This window comes from Plecotus auritus (genome assembly GCF_963455305.1).
Source record: "Plecotus auritus genome assembly, chromosome: 9".
Lineage (NCBI taxonomy): Eukaryota > Metazoa > Chordata > Mammalia > Chiroptera > Vespertilionidae > Plecotus > Plecotus auritus.
Genome location: NC_137783.1, coordinates 50,259,451 through 50,287,226, shown reverse-complemented (window position 1 = coordinate 50,287,226; position 27,776 = coordinate 50,259,451). Strand labels below are relative to the sequence as shown.

Sequence of the window (27,776 nt, the reverse complement as noted above, 5' to 3'; positions counted from 1 at the left end):
GGCACCATTTTGCCTACAGCTGCAGCGGCTTCAAGGATTCCCGACACCCGTGCCCAGGTTACAGCCACAGGCAGTTCTTCCCCGTTGTTGCTTCTCAGATGCTTCTTTTGCTGAGAATACTTCTCGCGTGGGCGGATAGAGCTCTGTGCTCTCACACCCTGTCCTCAGATGGAACCCACCCAGACTGTGCATTCCAGCCAACTGCTTCTAGCCTTTTCTCAGATTCGTTTCCATCCAGCTGGTGCTCAGTGAAAGCCTGCTGCATTCAGGTGTGCAGAAGATCTGTGAGGTGGAAAGGAACATGGATTATCGGTGTCCATCTAAAAACGCTAGTTTCATGTAGGAGACAGACAAGCCTATACAGCAAAATAGAGGAGGAGCAGTTTTGATAGCTACCGGCATGGGCCCCGAGGACAGAGAGCTGACGTCACCTCTGAGCCTGTGTGTGTGTAAAGAAGGTTCCATTTAACCAGGTCCTGCATGAGGAGGAGAACCCTCTATTGATAATATTACCTACCCTGTGCATTGCTTACCTGGGGCCACGCATCCTTCCAAGAGCATCATGCCTGTGAACTTGCTGAATCCCAACTACAGCTCCAGGAGGAGGAATTACTCTTCTCCCGCTTTATGGATGGAGAAGCCGAGTCACAGCTGTAAGGTCTAGTAAAATCCAGTAAATCTTAGCTAATGAGGAAGAGTTGAACCCATATTATTAACTTCCAAGTCCATTTTCTTTTCTTTTTTAAATTATATTTTATTGATTTTTTACAGAGAGGAAGGGAGAGGGATAGAGAGTTAGAAACATCGATGAGAGAGAAACATTGATCAGCTGCCTCCTGCACACTTCCTACTGGGGATGTGCCCGCAACCAAGGTACATGCCTTTGACCGGAATCGAACCTGGGACCCTTCAGTCCGCAGGCCAACGCTCTATCCACTGAGCCAAACCGGTTTCGGCCAAGTCCATTTTCTTAACTCCTTCACTATTGGTCCCAATGGAGGGCAGAGGGAAAGTGCTCAGGCCACAGGAAGTGGCTTAGTGAACCCTGGAGAACTCACTTCTATCGTAGGTGCTGGGGAAGCCTCGCAGGTGTTTGAGGAGGCAGTGCCCTAACTTGTGTTTGGGAGGATCACTGGTGGCCTCACAAAGAGACCACAGAGACACGTGGTACATGAATACAAAGGTGTGAAGGGAAGGCCCAGCCCACCCAGCCTCTGTAAAGGTCCTTGGGGCGCCAAACCACGCAGGGCCTGCTGTAGAACAGCGGACTGGAAGTGGCTATGTGGTCTTCCCAAGGACCCACATAACATGAGCATCCCTGACGTCAGCTCACATTACTCTCATTTCCCCAGGAGCTAGGGAATTTTGAGAAAGATCGAGAAGCCTGGGCTATGAGGATTTATGCACCATGGGTTGGCCAAAGTCATAGTCCCCAGCTGGGCCAGTAAGGCTTATGAACGACCCCAAAAACAGAAAAATTGAATACTGTGAGGGAGCTTCATGTCATGAGACTGAGAAAATATTAGACATTTGTTTCCTGAATGGGAAGAGAACTGTGATTTGAGGGAAACAGATCATCCTCTTGGGCATTTACTGATCATTAAGTGAAATAAACTCATCTGCTTGCTAAGTCCCATTCTCTCTTCTTTGACTCTTACCTTCCATGGGGTCTCTCTGTTAGGACTGGCAGCTTGATGGGTTTAGTAAGAGAAGATGGCAGAGTGGCCTGAGCCCAGCCAGAGTTGGGAGCAGAATAAAGAAGGAATGCAGGGATAGCGGGGTTAAGTAAATTTACCTCTTAACGCACAGACAAATAGGAAATCGTCAGCCCCCCGTGGGGCTGGAGAAGAAAGAAATAGTGGTCTCATCATGCAAAACTTGGTGGATGTGACACAGGACCTGGGCATGTGGCACGCTCAGCAGAGGTGGTCATCCTGTCTTCTCTCTCCCAGAGCATCTTGTACACACTCCTCTAGGACTGAGGACATGTCAGTCCCCCCAGATGTCTCCCCAACACAAAGGCAGTAATTCCCTTCTCCCTTGGAGAATGGTGGCTGACTAACAGAATGTGACACATTAGGTGGCCCGTAGTTCTTTATTGTTTACCTGTTAGGCAGAAAAAATAATGTAACTAAGGTGAAACGGACTCTAGTTTTGGTAAAGTGGCTAGAGCCTGGCGTGAAGGTGTTTTCAAGGTGATTCCAGGGATGGTCACTTGGTGGGAGATGAGGACAGGGATAGTGGGCAGCCACCACTCAGGAGAGATGATTGAAGGAGGATCCTTGCAACATAGTAGCAAATACTGTACACCCAGAAACAAAATGCACCCCAGAATGAGGCAGATCATTTATGCTGCTGAAAACCCAATATGAGCCCCTTTGAGGTGACACCTGAGATCTTCTCCAGTCTCCTGTAGCCAGCACAGCCAGAGACTCTGGAACATTCCATTCGAGGACTCAGTTACTAACTTCCGTATTGCCTTCTATGGAGTGGAAGAGGGGAGGGTGAGGAAACAAAAGTATTGCATTTTACAAAAACTAATATTTTATTTGCTTTTTATGTTTATTTGCTGATTAGCTCATTGATATGGAAGTCAGCAAGAGAGAGTCATTTGTGCGGTATCCTGGGTAACGATCCCCATCAAGTGTTGACTCAAACTTTCCAGTTCTAGAGAGTCACAGGGTAGGCCACCTGGAGCTGCTTTGGTCACCAGTCCTATCATTTGCATTTGAGTAGGAGGGTCAGGACTGAAGTGAGATATATGTGGCTCCTCCTTAAATTGTGCACCTAGGCCCTCGCTTGCTTCACTCGAGCCCTGGCCTTGCTGAATAGAACCATGGACTTCCAGTCTGCATATTGCCAACAGTGGCCAACCTTGGTAGGATTGACTCACCACATAATTTCTCCGTCTGGGCAAAGCTTTATAGCAATGGCTCTCAAGCTTGAGCGTGTGTCGGGATCATAGAGCACCTTGTTAAAGCAGAGCTTTATCCAGTCAGTCTGGGCTGGGCCGGGGAATTGGCATTTCTCTCAAGCTCCCAAGCGATGCTGATGCAGCTGGTGTGGGAGACACCTCGAGAACCACTGCTTACATGAGTCAGGACAGTGAGAGCAGCCTGCAGTGACAGGGGCCTCCTCCCAGGAGTGTCCAGACTTGGCATTGGAGCACTAAATAGTTACTTAATTAAGAATACCTGTCTTGACTACCATTGGACATCAGAAGCGAGTCCTCCCTGCTGACAGTCACATCCGCTGGCTCCAGGCACACTCCAGGCAGCCTGACTTGTTAGAGACATTTCAGAGTCTCCCTTCAGATCACGAAGCCCTACTTCAGATACAGTCCCTGTAAAGGGAAAAATAGTGCAAGATCCTTGTTGTTCTCAAAAAGAATTGTCGCAAGATATCGAAGGTGAGTGGGAGCTCACTGGGCACATTTTCTGATCTCCATAAAAAGCCAGATGAGTTTCCATTGACTCATTAAAAAGCGTTCAGAGGGTAGAAATTATTTATTAGCTCCTTTTGTTAGTTGGTTATTTATTGAGCATATACTGTGTCTTCTGCTGGGCTCTGGAAATACATCAAAGAGTGAAATAGGAATTTGCTGCCTTCAAAGGGGCACCACCTAAAGGGTGAGGCTGATATGCAAACATTATCGCCAGAAGAGGGTGGCTCACTTTTTTAGGAGCTACAGGAAGGGAGACAACTAGGAGGGCAGCTTCAGGCAGAACATTTGAAGCAAATTTTGAGGCCTCAGAAATGTCCTTATAGTGCCTGACATAATACATACTCAATCAAACTAGTATTTGCACCTGGCCGGTATGGCTCAGTGGTTGAGCATCGACCTATGAACCTGGAGGTCACAGTTTGATTCCTGGTCAGGGCACATGCCCGGGTTGCAGGCTCGATCCCCAGTGGAGGGTGTGCAGGAGGCAGCCAGTCAATGATTCTCTCTCATCATTGATGTTTCTATCTCTCTCCCTCTCCCTTCTTCTCTGAAATAAAAAGATATTTAAAACAAACAAACAAAAAAACTAGTATTTACCATTTGGATGAAAAGCCTGTAGACAGATGAAAAACTTGCCCTTTTCCCAAGCCTGCATTTCCCAGGTAGACCACCACAGTGTGGGCCGCAGTCTAAATGGGATGCTTGTGGTGACAGGAGTGGTCTTATGTGCTGAGAAATGAGATCCAGAAACTCAAGTGAGAGAAAGGATACAATTTTAAAACAATCTGGTTGTTTTTCTCTTTCATAACTTTTTGTTTGTTTGATTTCTCTTACTTTAATGTAAATTTCTGAAATCCAGTGTTGAACCCACTGCCACAGAAAAAAAAACACAAAACTGGGCTTTGCTTTATTTGCCTGTAAGGGGAACTTTAAAATATAACAGCCTCCTCACAGCAGGTTTGCTAGAAAAGGGATTTGTGGTTTTGCTTTAGGCTGTTGTCTCCAAGGCAAGCTTTCTGGGGTTTCTGCTGTAGCAGGGCATTTAGCTCACTTCCTGAGATTAATTGATGGCAAGTGGCATTCCTTGCTCCACAGAACCTCAAAACAGTAATCTCTTCTTCTTTATTTGAAGTCGGGCATGCTTAATTTTATTATTAATTAATTAATTAATTAATTTGCTTAATTTTAGCTGTGGACTTTGAACATGTGAGCTGAGATTCAAGTATAGATATGAAACATTTAAGGTACTGGGGCTCCTTATTTGCTAAAAAAAATAATAATGTAGTATTCCTAAAGGGAGCCTTCAGACATTGGGGCAGGCAAAAGCTCCCCCTTCCTGACTGATGATTGAGTCTCCTCTGAGCACAGCATCCTGACAAGGGCTCATGGGGCCATTCCCCACCGATTATTCATGCCAGCTGTGCTTTTCATAAATTCTCATGGTGTTGGTCTCCCTGTCTTTGCAGCTTAGGGCACAGTGGCCTAGGACACTGCCAAGGAGAGTGAACAAGGTCCAGCTGCTTCCTGCAAGCGGGAGGGGCGGGATGGGGGCATACTGGCTTTCAGTCAGGAGACCTCTCAATCCAAAGCCTTCCCTGTCCGCCCACTCACTCCCTGTGCCACCTTAGCAACAATACTTACCCTCTGTTTCTCACGCATACAAACGTGCATGACAGGACTTTACTCGTATAATCCTCAAGCTGAACCCATTAAGTAATGACGGTGATTGATACTCCCATTTTATAGGTGAAGAAACTGAGGCAAGGCACACTGTAGCAAGTAGGAGATGAGCTAAGACTGGAAGACAGACATTTTGGTGCTGGAGCCATTATGCTACATTGTCACTGAGGAAATATGTGTGTCCTGCAGGGTATCTACCCCCAAACCACTCTCTTTGGAGAGAGACTCTTGGTTCTACTGAACAAATAAACTGGCAAGAGTCTGGACTTCCTCTTTTTGTTGAGTTGGGCTCTCGTAGGTATTGCTCCTCAAATTCGGGTATAAGTTAAAGACCAGAGAGAAGTTCCCACTTGGGTAGAGTAGATCTAAGTATGTATGAATGGTGGGGATGGTGGGTTATGGTGGTGAGGACAAGGACACAGGCCCAAGCTCTTTGAATAAGATATTGTGTATATTTGGTATATTTCCATTCATAAACTGATGATAAGATGCTCTTCTCCCTTAAGTGAACAGGTGAGACTAAGGTGCAAGAAGGGCAGCCAGGGCCATCAGTGGGGTGATACTGGACACATTGGGCCTGTTCTTCTCTCAGCTGAGCTGTTGTATGAGTTTTCTAGGGCTGCCGTAGCGACGTATCACAGACTGGATACCACAACAAAATATTTTCTCATGGTTCTGGAATCTGGAAGCCCTCAGTCGAGATGTTGGCTGTGTTGGTTCCTTCAGGCCGTGGACAAAGGATCTATACCAGGTTGCTCTCCTTGGCTCGTAGACGGCTCTCTTATCCCCAAGTCTTCAAATCGTCTTCCCTTTGTAGGTATCTGTGTCAAAATTTCCTCTTCTTATAAGGACACCAGTTATATGGTATTCAGACCTACCCTAATGACCTCCTTTTAAATTAATTACCTCTTTAAAGACCACACCTCAAAATGCTGTCACATTCTGAGGTGCTGGGGATAGGAATTGAACATACAGACTTTGTGGGGGAAGCAATTCAGCCCTTAATAATTCAGCCCTATATAGCAGCAGATATACCTCACCTCATGGAGTTTCTGTTACCCTAAAATAAGGCATATGCATTGACTAAGTAGTAAGTAACCGATGAGACATGAGTTCATGCATTGTAGGGGATTTGGGATTACCTTGTGAGTTGAGAAAATACATAAAATAATTAGGACGTGCAAGGCAGTGTCTCTTACTCGTTCTGGGTTTTATCCAGCTAAGTGTTAATTGTGGAGTTGTCTGAGAGCCCGTGGAAGTCGTTCTCTTTGTCATTTTGTTAACCCTTGATGCTGGATGCTTGGTTCGGGGATGCTTCTGTTGGTCCTCTTTTCCATATGCAACAAACTCCCTGTTCCTCTCCTGGTCCTGACCTTGTCAGTGTTGGCTGTGCTCAGTGGCAAATGCTTGGACTTGCTTCTATGGATACACTTCCAAAACCTCAATTTAGATATAGAAGTTCCATGGACAACTGTTTCTTCAGTCTTCACCAATGTCAAAGCTCTCTTCCCAGCATAAGCCAACGTAACACTTGAAATCGCTATGGGAAAGACATGGTAAAGAAATTTATCCTGCCCTAACTGGTTTAGCTCAGTGGATAGAGCATCGGCCTGCGGACTCAAGGGTCCCGGGTTTAATTCCGATCAAGGGCATGTACCTTGGTTGCAGGCACATACCCGGTAGGGAGTGTGCAGGAGGCAGCTGATCGATGTTTCTCTCTCATTGATGTTTCTAACTCTCTGTCCCTCTCCCTTCCTCTCTGTAAAAAAATCAATAAAATATATTTAAAAAAAAAAATTTATCCTGTCTGGACCAAAGTAGTTCAGTGTCTCATGTTGCTGGAATGAACCACGCTCCAAGCTTCCTCCCAGCTGTGGAATTCTGTGAGTGAGGACCAGCTCTAGCCTTAATGGCACCATGACAGTTGTCAGTCTTCCACATTCTTAGTGCTCATCTTTACGCCAACAACTTTTCTTCGCTTGCTCAATGCCCTTGGTTTGTCGATGCCCAATAGTGGTTCAATATTTCAAAATCCTCCTAGCCACCTCTTTGCCTAACGAGAACACACTGCTTCAAACTTTTAAGGTCTTCTGGGCTTACCCGACCTCTGTCATAAAACTCTCTATATCACCAGCTCCTCTGGAATGTCTCAAGTGGTGAGAAATCCACTGCCTTGGGAAGCATCTCATTTCGCTTTTGAAAAAGCTTCAATTTTTATAACATTTCTCCTTTTTGGAAACTTGGTGTTTGTTCTACCTACATAGCATGCATTGTTCCTCGTCTGCTCTCGGTCGGTCATACTCAATCAGTTGATCCATCCCCCACTGGATCGTCATTCACATCTGGGGGCAGCTAGTGTGCCTGGCCCAAGTCCACTATACCCAGGTTAGGTAATACCATAGCTGACATCTGCCACCATGGTTTTAGGTGCCATTTTTGTTTTTGTTGTTTTTTTTTTTTTTAATTTGGGCCTCAATTCTCTGAGATGGTCTTAATGGCTACTAACGGATCAACAATTAAAATACGCTGAGATTCCTTCCACCTTCCAGAGCTTAGGTCAAATGTTACCTTTCCCATGAAGCCTTCCTTAATGTAATTCAAATGCCAGGCAATTAACAGCTATGCTTTTGGTGTTCTCATACCACCTTGTACATTGCTTTGCTATGACACTTACCACGGTGTGTCACTATTGATTGGCATTTTCTGTTATGTACGACCCTGTCTTTGATGAGGGACTGTGTCCTGCCCATTTCAGTGTCTTAGATTCCTGGCTCAGAACAGGGGATTTATGTTTATTGGTTGCTTTGCTGAGTCAAGAAACCAAAGTTCAGATTCCAGGTGCCATAGCTGGTCAGAAAATGAAATACATTCGTTCTGGGAGGATTTTGGTGGTTCTCAGATCTGACCCTTTGAGGAAAATTCTGGATGTTTATCCTTAAATGAGCTAGGCCAGCCAAAAGACGTGTAAGGAGACAGGGTGCAGCATGGCACTCTGCTGAGACCTCCCAGGTGCTTCTGGTGTCCCAGTGCCACCCAGCTTGCAGCCCTGGTGTCAAATTATACCTGGTGTCCCCAAACCCTCACTCCCGTTAGTGAGTCATGTCATTAAAAAGCTGTCCTTTTTCCTCTCATTGAGGAGTAATTGATCATAAGGCTTGTTTATTTACTTTTCTAAGATGGGGGTTGGAGGCCAGTGTTACCAAGGAATGATTTCTTTCCAGAAAGAGAAAGAAACAAGATGTGTGTCCTCTCTCCGAAGACACATATTGTCTAAAAGGAATTTTGGTCAGCTTGCTATATCACTGGCTTGCTTGCTGAGAATCTTTTAATTCCTGAATGCATTGGGGGCGGGTCTTAGACTTTCCTGAGATAATTTTCCTTCTCCAACCAGTAAATAGGACTCTTTATGTTCAGGTCAACTTTATTAAGACCCTCTTGCAAGAGTTCATTCTGCTTATTTTCTCAAGCCTTTCCTCTATGGTGGTATCTGCCCATCTACTTGTCCAAGAGAGTAGATAAATATAGAACAATTACACATTCTTCAAGGACAAAAAATTCAAACTTTGCTCTTGCCCTAATCTGACACCAGTTTTTATCAGAAACTGCCTTATTTCATTTTTGACTGAGTTCAGTATCTGAAAGGCAGCCTGGTGGTTTACAACACCTCAAGACCTCTCAAATACCCAGCCACTGAGATGCTATTCCAAGGGGGGGCGGTGTTCTTCTCCTTTAGGACCCTACATGACAGTTCCTATCATAATTTAGTATGTTCATTGGAGATAACTTTGCAGGGTTGTGTCACATGGTTGGTGTCATTTGGCACAGCCTGGAAACAAATTCTCAGGAATAAATAAATACAGTCAGAGCTTTCCCATCCTAAGTTGGGTGGGAGGCTGAGATGGTCATGGTGGACATCCTGAAAGTGTAACTCTAGGTCTGTGGACCATGTAGGAGAGATGGCTGCCCCACTGTCTGCATTGTGAACATATAAGTGAGAAGTGTCAGGAAAAGTTCAGAGGGAGAAATAATGTCACCCTTTGATGTTTGAAGTAGATTACTTAAAAAGTAAAATCACTTTACAGTAAATATCTGGAATGTAAACCTACTTATATTTTAGATCTTGAATGGACAATATTGTTCAGGAAAAATAGCTCCACTGCAGGGATGCCTGGGACATTGTTCCAATTATAGTGGTCATTGTTTTGGCAACCCAAATGACCCAGCCCAAACCTGAGGCACAGAACCACTATTAGAGACAGAATCTGGACACAGATATTGCCCAACACGCAGGAGTGTGTTTCTTATGCTGCAAACGCGTTAGACCTGCCTGGTTCTATTGCAATGCTTAAGGATGTCGGTATGGCTCTGCCAATCCATTGGAGGGGAGGACTCCTCCTTTTCCACTAGTAACAAGGCGAGAGAGGGTGAATGCAGCCCTGAGAATTCAAGACCAGTGTATTAAGATGCGTCTGAGCTAGAGGCTCTCATGCAGGGATGCTGCAGTTGGGAGGTGAAGCTGGGGTGGGGGGAGCACTATTGGACAGTTGGTGCAAATGCAGTTGTCAAGGCAAGGAGAGAGAGTGTTGCAATTATGTATTCCAGATGTGGGCGTTTGGTAGTCAGTCTGCTCTGAAGTGACATGCTGCTGAATCTTTAAAGGGCTTCAGCTGGGGAGAGCAAAATCTGATTGGGCAAATTGCTAAAATATTTAAAGTGCAGCCTGTTAAAGCTTTTACTGCGAAGAGAATCACGTCAGAAGTTGTAGTCAGAAAGAGCGAGTAATTGGCTTTCCATCCTCATGCCAGTCAGTCAGCATTGAAACCCTGTTCCTATTCCTTCCTCTTCATTGCCAATGCTAACAACCAACTGTGCGTGTGTATGCATGCACATGCGCGCACTGGAGAAATTGGATAGCTGGTCAAATGAGAGGAGGACCAAGAGTGACCTCTTCATAAAAAGGGAGACCAAATCCACAAAATAACGTGAAGAGGAGTAGGAGAGAATGGCAGAATTATTACCTGACAAAGGTCTCCTGCATTCCAGATGCTGGTGGTTTGAGGCAGTTGTCTTTCAAAGGATGGGTTTGCAAGTACAAGAATGGCTTTCAGTGACAACCATGTTCTCTGCATCCTTCATCTCCTCCACCATGGAACTCGGGGCACTTTTCATTTATAATTTATCACATTTTCCACTTCGACTTTCCTGTCCTTTTCTCCCCAGGCATGACCCCTTGTTAATTCCCGGCAATGATCAGATTGACAACATGGACTCCAATGTGAAGAAGTACGACTCTACTGGGATGTTTCACTGGTGTGCACCCAAGGAGATAGAGAAAGTCATCCTGGTGAGTGACAGACCACAAATCAATGCAGCCCGCTTTTGTCCCAAGCTACATTCACTAGGGCAGTGGTTTCTCTGACTGCAGAGTGGGATAACTCAGCCCCTTGTGCTAATTACTTTTAATAATTAAAATTAAGGACACATATTGAAGCAGCTAGGACTCTCATAAGAACATGAACCAAGAGTAGAATTTGCTATCTCTGAATATTTATGGAGTCATTACAATAGGATCGCATGCTTATGAAAGGCATCATGGGAAAACTTATGTACCCTCACTTCTGTGGGTGTGGCTCTGGGGCCAGAGCCTGCCTGTGCTTTTTAGCAGGCGCACGGACATGGACAAGTCACTTGACCTCCTTGCACTTCAGTTCTCTTATCTGTAAGAAAATGAGATGGGAATGACCATAACTCATAGGGTTGTAGTGAAAACTAAAGCCCAATATATAACTCAACAAAGCTACTTATTGTTATCATTGCTACTGTTAAATGCCATGAAAAAATCTGAATACTGCCTGTATTGTTATGTGTATATAACAGTAGTTTGTGTGCATTTAGGTAATAGCTCCGCATATTGGTGATCCTTCTTAGCACAGAGTGTAGACAGGTGGTGTGCTGATGATGACAAATAGTGCTACTAATGAGATGGCCTCAATCTTAAGGAAGTTATAATCTTAATTGGAGAGAAAACATAAAATATAACCATGAAACAATACATTTAAAGCTACATGTTTAGAGGCACAAAGTGCTATTCAAATTTCAGGGAGAAGCCTGGCATGCATTTCAGTGTCCAGGAAGTCTTATTGGATATAAACAGGTTGTGCTTCCATGGGTTTGAGACCATTAAGGCCCAGCTTGAGTAGGGCCTTGTAGCATGCGAGGCAGACACAGGATGCATGTGTGAATCAATTCTCCAGTGGGTCTTAAAAGTGGCAAAATCAGATTCTCTGGGGCTGAGTACTTTTACAAGGTACTCCAGGTGGGGTTGTGGCTGATCTAAGTTTCTGGGGTCAGCATCTGGGACATCCCTCAGCCACTCTGCTAAATGGTGCCTTCCCCACCTCCCTATTCTAGATGCCCTGTTCCCTCCTCTGGACCCAGTTTGGATTCCTCGGGCTTGTTGAAGGGAGCTAGCTCCCAGGTGGTCTGGCAATTCAAAATAATTAGGAGCCCCATCACAGCACCTTACAATCTAGTTGACCCTCTGCTGGTGGTACCCAAGCACACACACTTTCTTGCAGCCAAGATAATCAACTCCAGGTCTACTTCATGAGGTGGTGATGTGGGCTGTGACTCCCAGTGGGTCCCCCTTGGCCACAGTTTATGAAACATTTCTTACAGCCGGTGTCTTAGGTGTTCCTGTGCTATTACAGAGGGAAACCAATAATGGCAACAGCCCCTATTTTAGTCTAACGATCAGGGAGTAAAAGCTAGCTTCTTCCCCTCCTTGGGGGTTACTATAATAACCCTGACATTGTCATGAATTGCAATATTGGCATTTAAACAATCAATACACGGGTCAGTTCTAGGGATTAAGTGGAACAGAGTTTGATATGTGCAGTGGGCATTAATATGCCTCCCCAAAGCATTATAAGCCACGTGGGGCTACTCAGGCATTCAGTGGGTGGACGGACAGGCAGGCAGGCAAGATGGGAGGTATTGGGCCAGAAGGAGAGGCAGACAAAGGCCCACAGCTGGCCTTCGTGTGTTGTTCTCTTTACCAAGAGTGAGCGAAACCACCAGCAGTGGCTAACGTGGCGTTTCCTGGGAAGCTGATGTCCTCTTCTGATGGGAGTCATTTGATTCTTTCATTTGTCTCCTTTATAGATTCAGGTCAGAGGTTGGGGAAGACCAAGGCTGTTGTTTCTCTTGTCAATCTTGCTCTAGATCTTTTTAATGATTTTGGGGAATCTTCCTCTGGTAACTACACAGGTGAGCCACTCCAGGCATGCTGCTGGAGACCCCAAGGTTGCAGTGGACAGGGGTCAGTTGTAAAGGGTCATATAATAAATAATTTAGGTTTTGTTGGGCATACGGTCTCTGTCACAGCTAATCAACTTTGCCATTACAATGTAAAAACAACCATTGGCAAGACCTAGATGAATAAAATCTGCTGTGTTGTAATAATTTTTTTTTTAAATATATTTTATTGATTTTTTACAGAGAGGAAGGGAGAGGGATAGAGAGTTAGAAACATCGATGAGAGAGAAACATCGATCAGCTGCCTCCTGCACACCTCCCACTGGGGATGTGCCCACAACCAAGTTACATGCCCTTGACTGGAATCGAACCTGGGACCTTTCAGTCCACAGGCCGACGCTCTATCCACTGAGCCAAACCGGTCTTGGCATGTTGTAATAAAATTTTATTGGAATTTGAATTTCATATAGTTTTCACAGATTGTGAAATATTCTTCTTTTGTTTTTTTCCAACCATTTTAAAATATAGAAATCAATCTTAGCTCACCAGCCATGGACATACAAAAGTTGGTGGTGGGCCAGATTTGGCCTGTGGGCCATACTTTGCTAATCCGTGGCTTAGGATATTCTGTTCTACCTATTGATGCAATGATGTACTTAGAATTTCACGGAGGAGTCTAGAACTAAGAACTCACATTTCTTGAGACCAATATAGGATCTGACCATTTTATCCTCATCTCAGCAAGAGAGGTAGAAAACACAGCTCTCTCTCTTTTTTTTAAAAAAAATCCTCACCAGAGGATATTATTTTTTAAATTGATTTTTAGAGAGAGAAACACACACACATACAAAAACCAACATTGATCGGTTGCCTCCCACACATGCCAGACCAGAGATCAAATCCACAACCTAAGTATATGCCCTGACCAGAAATCGAACCTGCAACCTTTTTGTGTACAGACTGACCCACCAACCAATTGATCCACCTGGCCAGGGCAAAAACACAGCTCATTTTATCAACAATTCAATAGAAACTAAGTCTTCCCTTTCCAAATAACATAAATATCGCTGTTTCCTCTGACTTCCCCCCTGAAAACCATTAAGAAAGATCTGCTCATAGGCATGTATGGCATATCTTTTTAAAATCTTTTATAAAAAATGTAGTGGTATGTGCAGGTATATGTTTCAATATATTTAGTATACCTAGTGTGATAGATACACACATACTCAAATTATAAATATATATAGCATGTGTATAACATTGTTGAGATAAAAATTATAGCATATAATATCAGATAGTAAGCACTCAACAAGTGCTTGCTGTGTGTGTTTGCTCTATCCTTTACACTCATGATTTTTTAGTTATTTTTAAAATATGTTTTTATTGATTTCAGAGAGGAAGGGAGAGGAGAGGGAGAGAGAGATAGAAACATCAGCTATAAGAGAAAATCATTGATTGGCTGCCTTCTGCACGCCCCACACTGGGGATCGAGCTTGCAACTTGGGCATGTGCCCTGATTGGGAATTGAACCATGATCTCCTGGTTCATAGGTTGATGCTCGACTACCAAGCCATGCCAACCAGGCGATTCTTTTAGTTCTTACCATAACCTGAGGAGGTCTCCTCTTGGATGCTCATGCACTTCTCCCTGCTGCAGACTCGAAGTGAAGCTGCCATGACCGTCCTGAGTGGCCACGTGGTGGTCTGCATTTTTGGCGATGTCAGCTCAGCCCTGATTGGCCTCCGGAACCTGGTGATGCCACTCCGCGCCAGCAACTTTCATTACCATGAGCTCAAGCACATCGTGTTCGTGGGCTCCATTGAGTACCTCAAGCGGGAATGGGAGACGCTTCACAACTTCCCCAAAGTGTCCATATTGCCTGTAAGTCCAAGGTCACATTATTGATGGTGGGTTTTTTTAAAATTCCTTTCATACACAAAAAATCCCAGATGAATATAATAGTTGGAGCTTTGATCACGCCTCTGCTTCTTTATCTGGTTATGGGCCTAAGGACTCAGCCCTTCCACTATGCTCTGTCTAGGAATATCCAAACCCTGGGGGACCTTATTAAAAGGAATTTGCAGCCCAGTTCAGTCGCTCCTCAGACATGTAGTTTAGCTGGTATCAAATGTATTAACCATGTCAGTGTCTAAACACTCTCTCATGCCTACCCAGTCCTAGTGCTGTTCGATAGCATGATGCTTAGAGCAGACTTTACTTATGGAACTATTTATATCATTTTATTTATGGGGGAATCTTGATTGTACCACATTCTGTTCTTAGCTAAATGTATTTAACAGAGCTCTTTATTTATTTTTGCTCTATGAAGGCCGACCCCTTCTGCTGATTAGCCTCTCCCCCTCACTCATTTAGCAGCCCAGTGTGTTTCCCTGGGTTTGTGTGTGTGCCTGTATGACTGTGATATTCTTTTTTTGTTTGTTTGTTTTGTTTATTTATTTACTAGAGGCCCGGTGCACGAATTTGTGCACGGGGTGGGGCCCCTCTGGGTGGCCTGCGGGAATCAGGCCAAAACCCGCAGTCCAACGCCACCTACAGCTCCTATCTGCTGCTCCTGCTCATCCTGGCCCCACTGTGCCTGCTGTGGGATTGCGCCCAATCATCCCAATCAGGAGAGGCTCGCGATGCTGCAGCAGAGCTCACCAGCTGTGAGCCCTGCATCTGGCGCCCTCCTGGGGGGAGTGGCCTGTGGGATCGGGCTGAAAACAGCTCTCCAACATCTCCCAAGGGGTCCTGGATTGTAAGAGGGTGCAGGCCAGGCTGAGGGATCCCACCGTTGCACAATCGGGCAGGGGAAGGATCTCGGGAGGGCTCCAGGGTGTGTCCAGCCCTGTCTCGCCCAGTCCCCTTTGGGCCAGCTGGGAGGGATGTGGGAGGTTGGCCAGCCAGAGAGGGGCCATGGGAGGGCTCCAGGGTGTGTCCAGCCCATCTCGCTCAGTCCCCATTGGCCGGATCCAGCAGCAAGCTAACCTACCGGTCAGTCGGAGCATCTGCCCCCTGATGGTCAGTGCACGTCATAGCAAGCAGTTGAGCTGCCTTAGCATATCATTAGAATATTACGCTTTGATTGGTTCAACAGTTGACTGGTCACTGGATGACCAGACACTTAGCATATTAGGCTTTTATTATATAGGATTTTATCTTCACCTGAAGAGATCTTTTTCCATCGATTTCAGACAGAGTGGAAGGAAGGGAGGGAGAGAGAGAGAGAAAAAAAACATCTATGTGAGAGAGAAACATCAATTGATTGCCTCCTGCTCACACCCCAACTGGGGCTGGAGATGGAACCTGCAACCCAGGTACATGCCCTGACCGGAATCAAACCCGAGAACTTCTGGTGCACGGGGACGATGCTCTAAACCACTGAGCCATACAGGCTGGGCAACCTCTGATAGTCTTGATTATGAAACACTGCTACCCAAATCTAGAAAAAGGAAAATTTTGTACTTTACAACTTAGTGTGAGGACAGGGTGTACATGATCTGCGAGTGCTGGAACTACTTCCTAATTATTAATCAATATATTTGCCATAAATGTTAAAAAATTGTTGTACATTTCAACATTTGATACAATTCTCTATGTCTCGCATTCATGCAAATATCACTTGTTCGCCACACATTTTTCTTGGAAGTTCACATCCCTGGAATTGAGGAACATGAGTTTGATGCTACATTTTAGGAAGCTAGGTTTTTTTTTCCCACTTATGGAGCTGAAATTCATTATTTCTATTTTCAGCTTCCAGAACCTCAAAAATAGAAGAAAAAAAAACAACAACAATGAAGAAATATAATTCAATAAATATGTAATAAACTACCCACAAGTAATATGCATCAGCAGCCACCATTTATCCTTACATATGCTTGGCACGATAGGTATTCCATAAATATTTAAAGACAGGAGAAAAATATAGACAGATATCTTTTGGATGCTGGGCCCAAAACTCACTGACTTAATAAACACATGTAATTAAAAATAGTCACCTGCAGAAAACCAGTCATTCACGTTGAAGAGTGTAAACAGATACACAGCTTGCGAATTTTAGATGTTGATTAGATTCTGTTTTTCCATGACTATCTTCCTCTGTGGGCTCTTACACGTAGGCCCCTGGGAGTACATGGACTGGGGTCTGAAAGTACCTTGTGAGGAGTTTATTATGTTGCTGGGTTATATGAGTCTGTGTATATGTAATATTTGGGGTGTGTGTGTGTGTGTGTTTCCTTTTGCGTGCCCTTGTACACATCCACCCACCTGCCTGCATTTATATGAGTGAGCTTTTGTATTTGCAGGTCCTTTTCAGACACTCAACAATTTAGCATACTCAAATACCACATATTTATACAAAATGGCCCTTCTCTGTCTGCATATATTTCACTGTTTAAACAGTGCCTCACAGGGAGGGCCAGCCCCCAGAAACACAGAGGATTTTTATGTATGCCATTTGTATTTTTTGAATTTTGAAATCACGCATATACAGCTGTGCAGGGATTGTCTTATGTCGCAATTTACTGCTGATTCCCCACACGGTGAAAATTAAAGGAATATGGATGCAGGCAGTTGAGGCTTATGCACTGACATAGTGACTCAGGAAGTTGGTCTAACTTCTTTTGTACCAAGAGAGCCCAGGAGGAGAGGGGACCCTTCCCCTTCTCTCAAAAGATGATGCTCCAGAGTCTGGAATGAGTAGCTCCTCAGCCCTTCAGTACTGAACGCCTCTTCCTCCTTTTCTCTACCTTGTGGCAATATCCTGGGGGCTGAGAAGATAATCATGAATGACACTAAGTCATAAAAGAGGGTTGATCGCCTTGATGTCCGCAGCCAAGTCCAACCTTCTCAAGGCCCCTTTTCCAGGAAGGAGAACTAGAGAAAGGTACCCAGAGATATAAGGCGGCTGGCAAACCCTGGCCCTACATAGTCAGTAGGCGAAGGCTACTCAGGTCTCCATGCAGGCAAAGCAGAGGCTGGATGGCAGTTGGAGGACCAAGGAGGCTGGGGCTGGGTGTGGGCTCCAGAGGTTTGTCCCTGGGCGCTCAGCCACGGATGGCCTGCTGAGGCCTGCTGCGACTCCTCTTGAGGACACAGAGCAAGTGGGTTCACGCCCCTCACCTGTGGTTGCCTTCCTGGCCTCTCTGTCATCACCGCCCTGATCTGTCCTCCCCTCCCCATTATTTTGTTGTTTCAGGATTTTAAAAAATTGTTTTCTACTTTATTTATTTTTAATTACACTAGGAATATACAAACACAACCTTGTTATAAAATATCAAGCGATACAGAAGTATGTAAAATCAAAACCAAACTTTTCCCTTCACCCCAATCTTATTCTTCTCCCCAGAGGTAATTACTGTTATAAGTGTAGTATAAATTTTTCCTGAACTTTCTCTTTGAATGTACATATCTTTATAAATAAATTCATAAACATATAGTTTCATTTTGTGGGATTCTTTTCACATAAATGATGTCATACTTTTCAAATTGTGTAGAACTTGTTTTTCCCTTTTCCCATGTATTCCTCTGTGCGAGATTCTTCCGAGGCGATGCCCGCATGGAGAGTGGTTTCAGCCCCTTTCCTGGCTGTGTAGACTCCATGCTATGTAGGCCCCATGGCGTGTTTAGCCATTCCTATGTTGTTGGACAATTAGGCTATTTAATTTTTTTTCCTGCTAAAAATATGCAATAAAATTCTATGACCTGAAACTTCACTCCTTTCCCTCTCCCCTTTGCAAGATGCACGTAGCTGCCCCCCCTCCCACATCCTCCAAGGGCAGCCTTGTCTCAGCCCCATCTCCTCACGACTGCTCATTGGCCATTCCCCTTGCCTGCATCCGAAATTCTCCTTGGAGCTGCTGTCTTTTGCTTGTGACAGAAGTGACCTGCTATTAAATAAACAGGCACTTGAAACCCACCCCCTCGTTATGTTCTGAAAGCCTGAGGTTGCCACAGGACAGTTCCTTAAATCAAGACAATTTCCAGCAGGAAGGAGATGTAGAACCCTGGCATTATTCCTCCCTCGTTTGTTAGTAATAGCTTGATTGAGTATTGAGAGTGAGCCTAAAATGCTGCCATCAGCACCGACTACCCTTTAGATTAGCACACAGCTCCTATTCCCCTGAATGCAGTTAGGCCAGCTTAATGTCAAGGCATAAAGAAGATACTTGTTAAATAATTTCCCACAGCTCCAGCACGATCTTTAATTTGTTGTTTTTGGTTTTTTTTTCTCTTTCCTTCTCGTCCCTCGGTCTCACTTTTGCTTCTCCTATTTTTTTTTTCTTTCCTCTCTGCCAAAGGGTACGCCATTAAGTCGGGCTGATTTAAGGGCCGTCAACATCAACCTCTGTGACATGTGCGTTATCCTGTCAGCCAATCAGAATAATATTGATGATACTTCGCTGCAGGACAAGGAATGCATCTTGGCGTCACTCAACATCAAATCTATGCAGTTTGATGACAGCATCGGGGTCTTGCAGGCGAATTCCCAAGGTAAGGACAGCCTGTAATAGTCCTCTCCTGTGCCTGCAGGGGACAAGGGCTGGCAAGAGGGATATCCTTCACTCAGTAATTCACAGAGGCTCACGTTGGCCTGCCAGGCAGGGGAACCCACGGTCACTGCGGTGGCGCTCAAAATGGGAAGGCGCTGCCTCTCCTGGCCATCCCAGGACCCAGGCAGGAAGACCCACACTCAGAGCACGCTGCCTTCCTGGGGAATGAACCAGCCTTTACATCGCCACCCCTCAGCCTTCCCAAACGGTGGTTTTGTGACCAGGGTCACCAACTAAATGTCAGAGCACTGAAGACGATGGCTGAGCAATTCACAGCGTTTCTCCCCAGAAGATGTCATTGCCACTGACCTCTATGACACTTTGCTATTGTTGTCGCTGCTCGGGGGTGTTAAGCTTTATGCGATTATATGCCAACCAAGGAATGTGGCCCCTGGAGAGAGGGGACTGCGTGGGTACCAAAAGTCATTTAGCAAGAGGTGGGGCTCATCAGCTCATGCGTTCTCTACAGGGAGCATAGTAGAGCTAAATGCCACCTCGGCTCTGCCCCAATCTCCCCTGTCATTTTCCCTGGGATCCTGGGCAGGTAGCTACAAGCAAAGATGTCACCGAGGAGTGGCAGGCAGGCAGCACAACAAAAACCCCATAACAGCCTTTCTAATTAGGGCCTCAGCAGGATAGGCTGGGAGGCATTTTTCTCCCCAAAGCACCACTGAGTAGGATTGCCCTGAGCTGTAGGATTATTGTCATGTGTGGTCTACTGGATGGGTGGCACTGGGGGCCTGAGGAGGACCTGACTTCCATCATTCCAGGGGCCAATGTAGAGGGAGCACAGCCCATGGGAACCAGAGCTGCTGGGGCGTAGACACCATTGCATTGACGTGATAAAGCTCGGCTCCACGCAGCGTAGTCCTGTGCCAATTCTGCATCACCACCACCTCCTTCTAACATCTGGTGTGAGGCCAGGGCTGGTAGTTCCTTGAATCCTCTTCCTTATGTGGTCTGGACTGGAGTATGCCAGTGAGAGCGGGGCCTGAGAGAGACCTGGAACGGGGAGAGAAAGGGAGGCAGCTGCAGCCAGACCTTAGCAGATGTGAGGTTCCAAGCAGATCTCAGGGCAGCCTGCTAAGAACCACGGCTTTGGTGCTGGGGAGTGAGACGGGGGAGTGGGGTTCTCTGGGCATCTGAGACTCACAGCATCTTCTGTGAAGCTCTGGAGAGCCTTCCACTTGGTGTTGCAAATGAAATGGCGAATGGTGGCCCATTCGACTTGCTCTCACAGCCTTCCCAGTGGTGGTGTCAGCCTCTTCATACTCAGAATAGAGTGGCTTCTTTTCTTAACCCTAATGGGGACAGCAGAAGCCCAGTTTGGACCTCTCCACTCTCTCATCCTCTACCTTTCCTGCACATCTTAATCTTGGTGTCCACTAACTCAGTGGTACCCGCAGGGCAGGGCAACATGCCAAGCTCTGAGGACAGATCTTACCATCCAGCTGCATGCTGGGGAGGCAGAGAGTGGAGGTGACAAGGCTGTGAGCAGACAGTAAGCTGGCCTATGAGGTGCCTTTAAGTACTTGTACTTCTGTGTGGGTTCTCCAAACCCAGTAGGGGTACTGCCAGGGACCTTGTTAGAAATGCAGAATCTCATGCCTAGCCCAGACCTTCTGGGTTGGAAGCTGAATTCTAAGGGTCCCAGGTAACTCATGTGCATGGCTTTAAGGCACAATCAATCTTCACACTAAGAAATCCAGGTCCAGTGAACATGCTGACCACCTGGCCAGACGTTCCTCTCTGGGCAGGACCAGCAGGGGGAAGGGTAGGAGGTGGAGCCAGAAGTGCTCCCTGTGGGTGGAGAGGGCTGAGCAGAAGGTACAGGAGAGCACCCCTGTCCCCAACATGCCCACTTCCTCCCAATCCAGTCATTGGGATTTTCCAGGTCCATGGATCAAAGTCTTCATGCACAACTTATACAATTGGCCCTTGAACAGAGAGGTTTGTGCTGCAAGGGTCCATGTATACACGGTTTTGTTTTTTGTTTTTTTTTCAATAAATACGTACAGTGCTGTAAATGTATTTTCTCTTCCTTATGGTTGTCTTAGTAACATTTTCTTTTCTCTAGCTTACTTTATTGTAATAATATATCTCTCTATATAAAAGGCTAATATACTAAGTGTCTGACCATCCAACTGGTCTCTATGATGCACACTGACCACCAGGGGGCAGACACTCAACACAAGAGCTGCTGAGCAGCAGTGGTTCTCAGGTTATGCATCCCAAAACCAGAGAGAAGGGAACTAGATTCCTCGGGGGGCCGTGTGATTTTACCTTTGGATGTGGGTTATGTTGTTGTTGGGGCACTGTTGGCCCCGAATCTGGTTTACTGCACACTTGCGTTTGCGTTCCACATCCTGTATGACAGCAACTTTGCAGAGTGCCCTCTTGTACTCAGGGACCCCTTGGGGGATGTAGGAGAGCCAGGTTTGGCCCGATCCCCGCAGGCCAGGCAGAGGGACCCCACCTGCCAGAGGGACCCCACTCACTTTGCAAACGCTGGGGAGGGACCATGGGAGGTTGACTCCAGGACGTGTCTGGCCCATTTCACCCAGTCCCACCCTGCCATCCATCTTCTAATTAATTTTCTTTCAATGTGCACGAATCCGTGCACCAGATCACTGGTAGTACATATAACATGCATAATGTTTTAATTAACTGTAGATGTTGTTGGTAAGGCTTCTGGTAAATGGTAGGCTATTAGTAGTTAAGTTTTGGGGGAGTCACAAGTTATATGTGGATTTTCAACTGCATGGGAGGTCAGCATCCCTAACCCCTGCATTGTCAAAGGTCCAACTGTATATGCATCTGAAATAGGTGTTTCTTCCAGCTCTCACAAACCTTATCCCGGCCTCTTAGATCCTCTCTAATGGCCAAATGGGTAAAATAACACCCTCTTCTCAGATACCCGCCCAAAGCTCAAAAGCCTTCTTTACTGGTTTTAGCACAGAAATAAGCAAGAAAAATAGGTTTTGATGGGAGATAAGGAGGAAAGGGGAAGGGAGTTCATTTTTCCTGAAAAAAAAAAAAAAGAGAGAGAGAGAGAAGGGGACTTCTTTTGTACAAGCACACACGTACACATATACACATAAATATATGTACACACAGGTGCAGACAGGCTCACAGGAAGGCAGAGGATGTGCTCTGGAGATTTTCCCAGGTTCTCAGGAAGCAGTAGAATGGAGGGCATGTCCCCAGTCACCAGCAAGCAGTTGGATCTGCTCAGTGAGAGACCTCGGGAGCTGTGGACACACCGAGCCCGTAGTTCCCTTCTTTCTTGCTGTGACTGCTCTTCTCATTCTTGGTGCTTGGTTTCTAATACTCTTCTCTGGTGACACTCTGACCTTCCCAAAGACAGCCACTTGGCAGTGGGCATTCACGAGGGAAGTGGCTTCCTTCCGAGGTGCAGGCTTTATAAATGCACCCACTCCTGGGGTCCATCCCAACCTGTGGGGCCAGGTGGATGAGCTGAGTGTCCCTGACACTGTCCCTTTTTGAGACCCTTTTCACCAACTGCAGTGCTCATGGGGCTCAGATATGTTTACTGCCATTCCCCCAGGCATTGGGAGGTCCCAGTGGATTGGAGTTACAGAGCACAAAATGGATTCCTATTCCTCTTTCACTTTGGGAACCAAATGTAACCCCTCCCGCCAAGGGTAACTACATAGATTTCTGGCCACTGCCACCTGATTGTCCTTGCTATTTCTTCTGTAGTCCTTGTAAAACCCCATAGTTTGCTTGGTTCTGAGAGCTACATCACCACCTCTCCAGAAGGCAGCGGGACAGAAATGTGGACTCGGGACAGACATGTGTCCCCTTGGACCAGCTTAGTCACGAGTGCCTGTGCAACTTTCCTATGGAGAGTTTTTCTGTCCTGATACAAGGTAACATGAAAAATGTGTCTTAACAATGTGAAGGGAGAGTCCTCATTGGGATTCATGTTCAGACACTTGGCACTGCATGCCACATGGTCTCCTAGACAAACAAAACTTCATCTCCCCTCTTCTCTTTTCACATCCCTTGTGGTGTCACTATCTGAGCCCACATGGTGTCAGAGCTGACCCAGCCTGGGGATTCTGGCCCAGACACTTTCTAAAATGATCTGAGATGTGATGGCTGGTTGTCGAAAACAATTATAGAGAAGGTGGCACACCCCATGCGGATGGTCTATCCGATGTGACAGTTGGGTCTATGAGATGCAGTTTTAATATACAGCAGGCAAGACTGCAGTGACAATTACATAAAGAAGGTGAAGCTGCTTCTTGCTGGTCAGCAAACATCAGCTCAGAACCACTTTACGGCTCTTTACCAGCAACTAAGTGCCTTTATTTACAGAGCGCCTGTCACTTCCCTCTGGCTGGAGAGCTGGTGTATTATTTAGCACACATTTATCTGGGGAAAACATTTCAATTTAAATCAGCTGGTACAATTGTGGCTCTTGCCAGACGTTTTCCCTGTGGTTCTAAAGGACAGGAACTGAGTCGGATCTTGGAAGGGAGGGTGAGCAGGGGAGGAAGGCCATTCTCAGAGAGCTGCTGGAGTTAGCACCTGAGAAGAGGGAGCCCGTGCTTGAGCTTCCCGTTACGCTTTCATATTGTTATGAAAGGAGCATCTTACCGTTTCTTCCTGCTCAACCCTCAAGGGAAAGAATGAGGAATAAAGTGAATGTCCATTATGTGTCAGGCCCTAACGTGTCAGAACATGGAGATGACATGGATTCAGCCACTCGCTGTACTTGAGGGGCTCAGGAGAGTGGAGGAGGCACCCCCATGAACAGGTGTAGTGCAGTGAGACCAGGGCCAGGCTGGAATGCAGGAACACATCCTCGTTTTATACTTTTCAAGGAGTGGAGAAGGTTGCCACGAAGAGCTGACATTTGAAAGTGAGTTGAAAACATGTGGCTAGTGTGACTGAGGAACTAAACTTTCCTTTAATTTAAAAAAAATTAAATTTAAATGGTTTTATGAGATCAGTGGCTACCACATTGGACATTACAGGTCTAGGCTTGTTGCTTTGCTCCGGTCTGGATTTATAGGAAGATGATGATTAAATCCATCTTTTTAAAAGATAACAGGCAAAAAATGAGCATGGTTTAGAGGTGGAAGGAGATGGTGGCATGAACTATATAAGAAAACTACTGCTATGCACTGCAAAGGGGTGGGATGAGGGCTTACAGTACAGATTTAGTGATGTCAGTATCTAGGAGAAAACAGCAACTGAGATGAAACTGAAACAAAAAAGTAGCCACTGAAGACCAGTCAGACGGGAAGGAGGTGGGGATGGGTAAGGATGAGATATTGGGAATAAGTTTGCTTCAAGGTTGGCTACAAGGTGGATGTAAAAGTGATTAAGCAGAGGACCCAGGGGTAGAAACAGGATTGGAGGAGAAGATAAAGAATTGGGTCCTGGTCCATTTGAGTTGGAAGTATCTGTGGACTATCCAACAGGAAATTAGAACTATGAGGCTATAGGGATAAAGTTAGGTTAGAAGCTATAGATTTGGAAGTCATTGGAGAGTGGATACTTCCCAGGGAGATAAGCTCCACCAACTAATTAAAAAGGGATAAACATGGGGAACATCAACACTGAACGGACAAACAGGGAGAGAATCCAGTAAAAAGAGCTGAGGGTAGAGACTTAGAGGAGTGTACCTGCGTGATATGAAAGGTAAAGAAGAGAGCTGAAGAAATTCCAGATTAGCAAACTAGAGTGTATCCTAATTATGTCTCGATATGTGTGTTTTCCTGAGTAGACTGTGGCTCTTTAAGAGGTGAGGATTCCTCCTCATCTTGTTCATCTTCGTATCCCTAGTGCCTCCAGCACAGGACCTGACAGTTAACATGCAATGAGAATTTGTTGGGCTGAAGAGATTGGAAAGGAAATGGTGTTTAGCACTGTCAGAAACTGCAGAAAAGTCAAGTAGATGAGGGCTGGCAACGGTACACGTGTCCTTCAGGAAGTTGTTGATGACCTTAAGCAAGAACAGCTGAATAGCCTGTGGCCAGCAGAAACCGGTCTTCAGGGGTCTGAGTGTTAATTCAGATAAGATGAGAATTGGAGACTGTATATTGCTTTTTGTGCTGATAGGAGGAGAAATAGGATATTTCAGAAGATCTTGTCAAAGAAAATGTTTTTTTTTGTTTGTTTGTTTTTAGAATAGGAAGAAATATGGCTTATTTGTTGGCTGCAGTAGACTGAGTTAAATCCCAAAGAGGGAAAGTTTGAAGCTATAGGAGAGAGTTGTTAAATGATAGTGAGGGGGACAGAGAGAAGCAGGAGAAGATGATGTGGCCTTCAAAGGGAGAAGGCTGGATGGGAAAGACGAAACTAGAGGGAGCAACCAGCTTGGTTTTCCTTGAGGAGTTAAGGGAGTGGACAGCTGGGACAGGAAACTGATGAGAGCAGACACCGCAGGAAACTTGGAAGGGGGAGGGAGGACTGGAGGTAGGGGAAAGCAAGGGCAAGCATTGGTGAGCACCAGCTGAGGGTGGGACCATGAAGGTAATTTTCTGTTTAGTGCTTGGCAGGAAGATCAGATAAAGGAGAACTTGGCTTTAGCTTGGGGTATAGATTCAGAGGAGGCAAGAGATCCCATGGTGCTGTTGAGAGAATATTATAATGAGGGGCCACCTAGTCCAAGATGGTAGAGGAAGAAGTCAAACCAGAGTTGGGGCTTATAGACCAACAGGCCAAAAACGGAACAAGAAATATACCCTGTGGGGTCAAAGAACAAGGGTGTGGAGTAAAGGGGTGGGAGAGCTGAACGGTGGGGGGTTGATCAGTGAGAGGAGTACTTGATGGCCTCAGAGAAGGAAATACAAAGCTGCCACAGAGATTGGTGATGTTTCACTGGAAACAGTTCCTCTCCACAAGAACTCTGAACCCAAAGCAGAGCCCCCCTGAACACCACGAGCATCACCACCACCATCACCAACACCAATTATAATGCTCATGCTTTGTGGATGTCCGCTGCTATTATATGATAGGTGCTTTGGCAACCAAGACAATATGCATTTCTTAGATCATTAATTTTCACACGTGGCTGCACATTACAATCACTTGAGAAACTAAAAAATACTGAGGCCTGAGTTGCACCTCTGCAGTTGTCATGTAACTGGTCTGGGTACAACCTGGGAATCGTGAGTCTGACAAGCTCCCAGGTAAGTCCACTGTGCAGCCAGGGCTGCACAGTGCTGCCCCGGGTGCTCCTCAGAGGAAGTGTACTAGGTAAGGAGGTTACCATTGTGATTTCAAAGAGAAGGAAACTGAGATTTAGAGAGGTTAAGTAATAATTTTTAACCTGGTCTCCTGGCAATGCTAAGTTTTAAACTATTTTGATTCTTTAGGACAACTCTGTTGGCTCAATTTACTGGTCTGCCTTCTTCCTTTCATAATTTTTATAGTATATATTTTTAATCCTCATCCAAGGCTATCTATTTTTCAATTGATTTGAGAGAGAGAGAGAGAGAGGAAGGGAGTGGGAGAGAGAGAGAAACATTGATGTAAGAGAGAAACATAGATTGATTGCCTCCCACATGGGCCCTGACCAGAGGTGGAACCCGCAGCCCAGTTATGTGCTCTGACAGGAATCAAACCTGAGACCCTTTGGTGCATGAGGCAATGCTCTAACCATTTAGAAACACTGGCCAGGGCTTCCTTTCATATTTTTGGATAGGCTTTAGCTTTCCCAAGACTGAAAACCCTGAAGTGGAGAAAAAAGAGGTGGGGGAATGTGGTGGAAATACCAGGCTCTAAGTGTTTTCTGCTAACTGTATTTGTCAGTCTTGTCCTTGTCCTATGTCTCAAGGTGATAAGTAAAGGGTACTGGTTGCCCAGTACACCGGCCTTCTTCCTGACCACAGCTTTTGAAAGGTGGTAGAGCTGAGGTCCAACACTATGCTGCTATTATACAGCAGCATTGCTCACCCCATAGCCACTGTGTGCTCCATTCAGAGCCTCCATTCAGAGTCTCTTTGAGAAATTGAGCATGTGTATTTCAGTGTCGCTGCTGTATTTGGATGTTGGTGTTCAGGTTCCTCTGTTGTTCCCTTTCCTTTTATATGCTCTGCATTCACCTGATTCATGCAACCTGTCCTGAAGGTGCCAGTCCAGTTCCGCAAACACGTCTTAAGCACCTGTTGTGTTCCCAGGCTGTGCATGGCAGGTATTGCTGGGGAGACAGAGGTCATAAAGGACATTTCTGGTCCTTGCAACCCCCTATGCACATGCATCACTCTGCTTCAGAGTGCTGATATATTACTGTGAGAATTACAATCTGTGGAGTCTAACATTGGGGACAGGAAGAGAAAGAGCGTGGGTTTGAGAGACACTGAAGAAATGCATAGGATTTCAGCAGGTGGAAACAGATAGATCTGGCTGCAGTCAGAGGGAAGAATAGCAGTCGTGGGGCAGAAGTACATGGGGACTGTTTGAAGGACAGCAGTGAGTATAATTTGGCTGCAATCCAGTGTGTGTATAAGACAGCAGGGACACATGAGGCTGAAATGTGGGTTGGGCATTGGGGATTTTTTTCTCTTTTTGAGTTAGGAAGCTGTAAATAACTTTTTATGAATTTCTGCGTTAGGAAGCTGTAAATAATTCAGTAGGCACTGGGGAGTTATGGAAGGTTGCAAAGAAAGAGAGTGATGGGATTGGACCCCAGCTTTAGGGAGATTGATCTGGCAGCCCCATGAAGCATTGTTCCAGGTTGGAAAGAAGAGGATGCAGGGATACTGGGTGAGGACTGGTTATCCAGAGGAGAGCAAGGGCCTTGAACTGGAGAAGGAACTGGAGGTTCTAGCGTGACACGTGGTAAATGTAAAACAGAGTGTGAA

General features: G+C 45.7%; 1 protein-coding gene across 10 annotated transcripts in view; it reads left to right on the top strand.

The window, feature by feature from the left end:
• Positions 1-27,776, top strand: part of KCNMA1 (potassium calcium-activated channel subfamily M alpha 1) — a 719,040-nt gene that overhangs the window by 637,986 nt on the left and 53,278 nt on the right. For all 10 annotated transcript variants that reach the window (XM_080687587.1, XM_080687584.1, XM_080687583.1 and 7 more), the window contains 3 exons: positions 10,346-10,469; positions 14,039-14,263; positions 18,682-18,874. In XM_080687587.1, coding sequence (XP_080543713.1) covers positions 10,346-10,469; positions 14,039-14,263; positions 18,682-18,874 — 542 coding nt within the window. The remainder of the gene's footprint in view (positions 1-10,345; positions 10,470-14,038; positions 14,264-18,681; positions 18,875-27,776) is intronic.